This window comes from Phyllostomus discolor, chromosome 13 (genome assembly GCF_004126475.2).
Source record: "Phyllostomus discolor isolate MPI-MPIP mPhyDis1 chromosome 13, mPhyDis1.pri.v3, whole genome shotgun sequence".
NCBI classification, from domain to species: Eukaryota; Metazoa; Chordata; class Mammalia; order Chiroptera; family Phyllostomidae; genus Phyllostomus; species Phyllostomus discolor.
The window spans coordinates 11040214-11043778 of NC_040915.2; the positions used below are offsets into that span (position 1 = coordinate 11040214).

The window sequence follows — 3565 nt, forward strand, 5'->3', positions numbered from 1 at the left end:
CATATCACTCTGTATCCTAGTAGCCCCCAAAATGCTGAACCAAATTACCAAATGAAGCTCACATGCAGTGTTTCACTAAAAGTGAAAAATACAACCAACTTAAGAGAACTGTAGAACAATTTGAGAGCAAAAGATTTGACGTGTTTTATTCAATGTGCAAAAACCTATCCCATTTATCATAGAAGTACATTTAGATATTTGTACCAAGCATCAGCTATCCTTTGTCAAATTGACAATTGAGCGTCCATAATCTGGCTTAGCAACCTTGACCTTTCCTCTAGGAAAGCAGAGCCTTGGCAATTAAGAAGAAAATTGACAAGAATTAGATCTTTAGAAACATATAATGACAAGAACTAAAAGAGAAAGGGGGGGGGGTCCATGTTAAAATAGTCTTTAAGCCAAAGAATCTCCCCTTCAAAAGTCTTCTTAGTATGACTTTCAACTGTAGAATTCAAGCCAATTATTTTATAATGTTAAATAAATGTTCTAGATTAATAGGTAATCTGAACCCACCCACCAGGTTATACATACTCTCACTCAATCATGTAAAGAATTGAATTCTTTATTTGTGATATCCATAAACGTTGCTATTCTATATTTCTATCCAGGAAGGCAATCTTCTCCTATGTTGTTTAGTTTTGTTATTTATAAACAACTGAAATCTATTGCATTAAAGGGCTACAAATACACATTTGTTAACCAAACAGAATACAGATATTTCGCTTTACAATTTGCACCTAAGACACCAGTACATGTAGCTGGTTCACGTTGTCATAGCAATTTGGGGCCACTGCCCAAGCTATGCATAGCAGTTTACATTTTCCAATCTCTTGTAAAAAGGGCAATTGTGATATGGGCTGTTAACTACATTCCTGTTAAGCCCACCTAAAGTAAACGTGTTACCAAAGTCTGAACAGATTTTTTGATGGCAAAACTTCTAAATCTGATGCAATTGTTCTAAACAAGTTTTTAAACAAATTGTTTTGCACATATACTGCCACTGTGCCAGTAGATGGCGCTACATACGTTGAGGGAAGGATTTCTGTGAGGACAGCAGCTATAGGAAAAAACGTTTAAACCTGCTCTGAAAATACAAAAATGCATTTAGTTTGAAGGTAAAATAGAACCCTTATTGTAGCCACTCATTACAGACAAACCATTAAGAGGGATAAAACTAGGCAATGTGAAAACTTTTAAATAGTTTATATGAATGAAACACATGCTTTACACAAAATATTTCTTTAGAACTGCACAGTACATACTTTTAAGTAAATTCTCATAAAAAGAAGTAACCAATAATGTCAAGATGATAAACAAATCCTTTAGAACAAGAGATGGATGCACAGAAACTTTAAAGATTTTTAAAAAGCCACACCCATCATTTCAAAAGTTTTGCCTGTAAAGGGATAAATTTCAACACATCACTAGTAGGGCAATGGGGAAAAAAAAAACCAGGACCTTTCAAAAGTCCCTCTGAGTACACATCAAAATTAAGAACACAAAAAATTTTCAACTAATATCCCTTAAAACTGTACGAAATGGATCATAGAAAAAAATGTTAGACATGTACGGTCAAACACAATGGTTTATTAAAAATAAAACGTAAAAATGATTTTTGTACATATGCTTCCAAATTTCAGGCATGGGATCCAAGTAGATTTCATAGAAAACGCTGTAGCCAGGTATCAAGTCCTTACAACAAAGTAAACTAACCCCCCACCCCAACTCCCACCCAAGTTTTGCTACAGAATCAGCAAGTTCACTCCCTCCCCCCAAAAAACACAAATTAAAACGAGACATCTTGCTAGTATAAAAACGACGAAAGTCCAAGTAATAATAAAAAAATATAGTCCATCAATAACTGTAACACAAAAATGTGTATGTGGGGCAGAGTCCATCTTCAGAGGCAGAGACGAGAGAGGTGGCAGGCAAACAGGGCAACACCCCCAAGAGTAAGCAGCCTTAGAAGCAGCTCCCCCAAGGGCAAAATGGGGAAGGCGGTGGGAGGGGAAGGGACTCGGGAATTGACCCTAGTTGGGTGGTTGAAGAGCTACCCCTATAGCCACTCCCAGGTGCTTGAAATTTTTTTAGAAGGAACTGCCTCCATAGCCACCCCCACCGCCATAGCCACCTCTGTAAGGTCCACTGTTACTGCGACCGCCCCAGCTGCTGCCTCCTCCACCGCCGCCGCCGCTCTTCATGGGCCCATAGGAGGACTGGTGCTGACTGTAGCTGCCGAAGCCGCCGAAGCCGTTACCGTAGTCGCTTCCACCGTAAGACGAACCGCCTCCGCCTCCTCCGTAGGCATTGTAGCCGCCGCCGCCGCCGCCGTAACCACCGTAGCTGTTGTAACCGCCGCCACCGCCCTTAGACAGGCCGTTCTGGTCACGACCGCCACCGCGACCCCGGCCGCCCCGGCCGCCTCGGGAGGACCGGGAGCCGCCTCCGCCCCCACCGGAGTGGATATCCTCCTTGGGGACGGCCTTCTTCACCTCCACACGATGGCCCTGGATTGGATGGAACTTGACCACTGCGGCCTTGTCTGCCGCGTCGTGATTCTGAAAATACACGAAGCCGAAGCCACGCTTCTTGCCGGACTGCTTGTCGGCAATAATCTCGGCCTTTTCCACGGTGCCAAACTGCGAGAAGTGCTCGATCAGGTCGCCCTCGGCCACGTCTCCTTTAAGGCCCCCAACAAAGAGCTTCTTAACCTTGGCGTGGGCACCGGGCCGCGCCGAATCCTCCCGGGACACCGCCCGCTTCAGCTCCACCGTGTTGCCGTCCACTGCATGGGGCGAGGCGGCCATGGCGGCATCAGCCTCCTCCACATTGGAGTAGGTCACGAAGCCGAAGCAACGGGAGCGCTTGGTCTGGGGGTTCACCACCACCACGCAGTCCGTCAGAGTCCCAAAGGCCTCAAAGTGGCCGCGCAGGCCCGACTCACTCGTCTGCACATTGAGGCCGCCTATGAACAGCTTACACAACTGGGAATTATCCATTTCCAAGGGCCGGGCCTTCCCCCCGCCCTGCGAGCTCCGAGGTTTCGCCGTCGCCGTTATCGTTGACTAAAGCCTCTTCACAGCTTGGGCCCAGCCGTTGCTGGAGCCGCCACCGCCGGTCACCGGCGGGGAAGGGAAGGAGGGAAGGGGAGGGAAGGAGGAAAAAAGGAAGGGGGAGGGAAGGGGAGAGGTGCCGGCCAGAGGGCGAGCAGAGAAAACTGGAAGACAACCAAGGCCGTTACTACCGCCACAGCCACCACCACCTCCGCTCTCCTACCTAGGCACCACACAAAGAGGCCGCTGAACGCGCGCGCACCCTCCCCGAGCCATGCGTCACCGCCGACGTACCGCAGCCCAGGGCTGCCCGCCAATCCCCGCCTTGCTCTCCTTAGTCCCGCCTACCGCGCTGCAGCGCCGCTCTTAATCACGGACTCCCCGCCCTACGCCGTCTATTCAAGCCCTCGGCCTTCTCTGCTCTGTCGCGCTTCTACCGCCCCATTTTCATTGCCGAGCTCTGCTGTGTGCCCTAACATGGGACTACCCCTGGCCTTTGCGTACCTCTGAGA

General features: G+C 47.9%; 1 protein-coding gene across 1 annotated transcript; it reads right to left on the minus strand.

Moving 5' to 3' along the window:
* Positions 1 to 546: 546 nt before the first annotated feature.
* HNRNPA0 (heterogeneous nuclear ribonucleoprotein A0) lies at positions 547 to 3339 on the minus strand. The gene has a single exon (XM_028527362.2). It carries the CDS (start codon positions 2997 to 2999, stop codon positions 2088 to 2090), a length of 912 nt encoding a protein of 303 aa, XP_028383163.1. The 5' UTR covers positions 3000 to 3339; the 3' UTR covers positions 547 to 2087.
* Positions 3340 to 3565: the final 226 nt, after the last annotated feature.

Excerpts from the sequence above, each read along its gene's own strand:
- HNRNPA0 (XM_028527362.2), bottom strand. The coding sequence starts at position 2,999 with ATGGATAATTCCCAGTTGTGTAAGCTGTTCATAGGCGGCCTCAATGTG.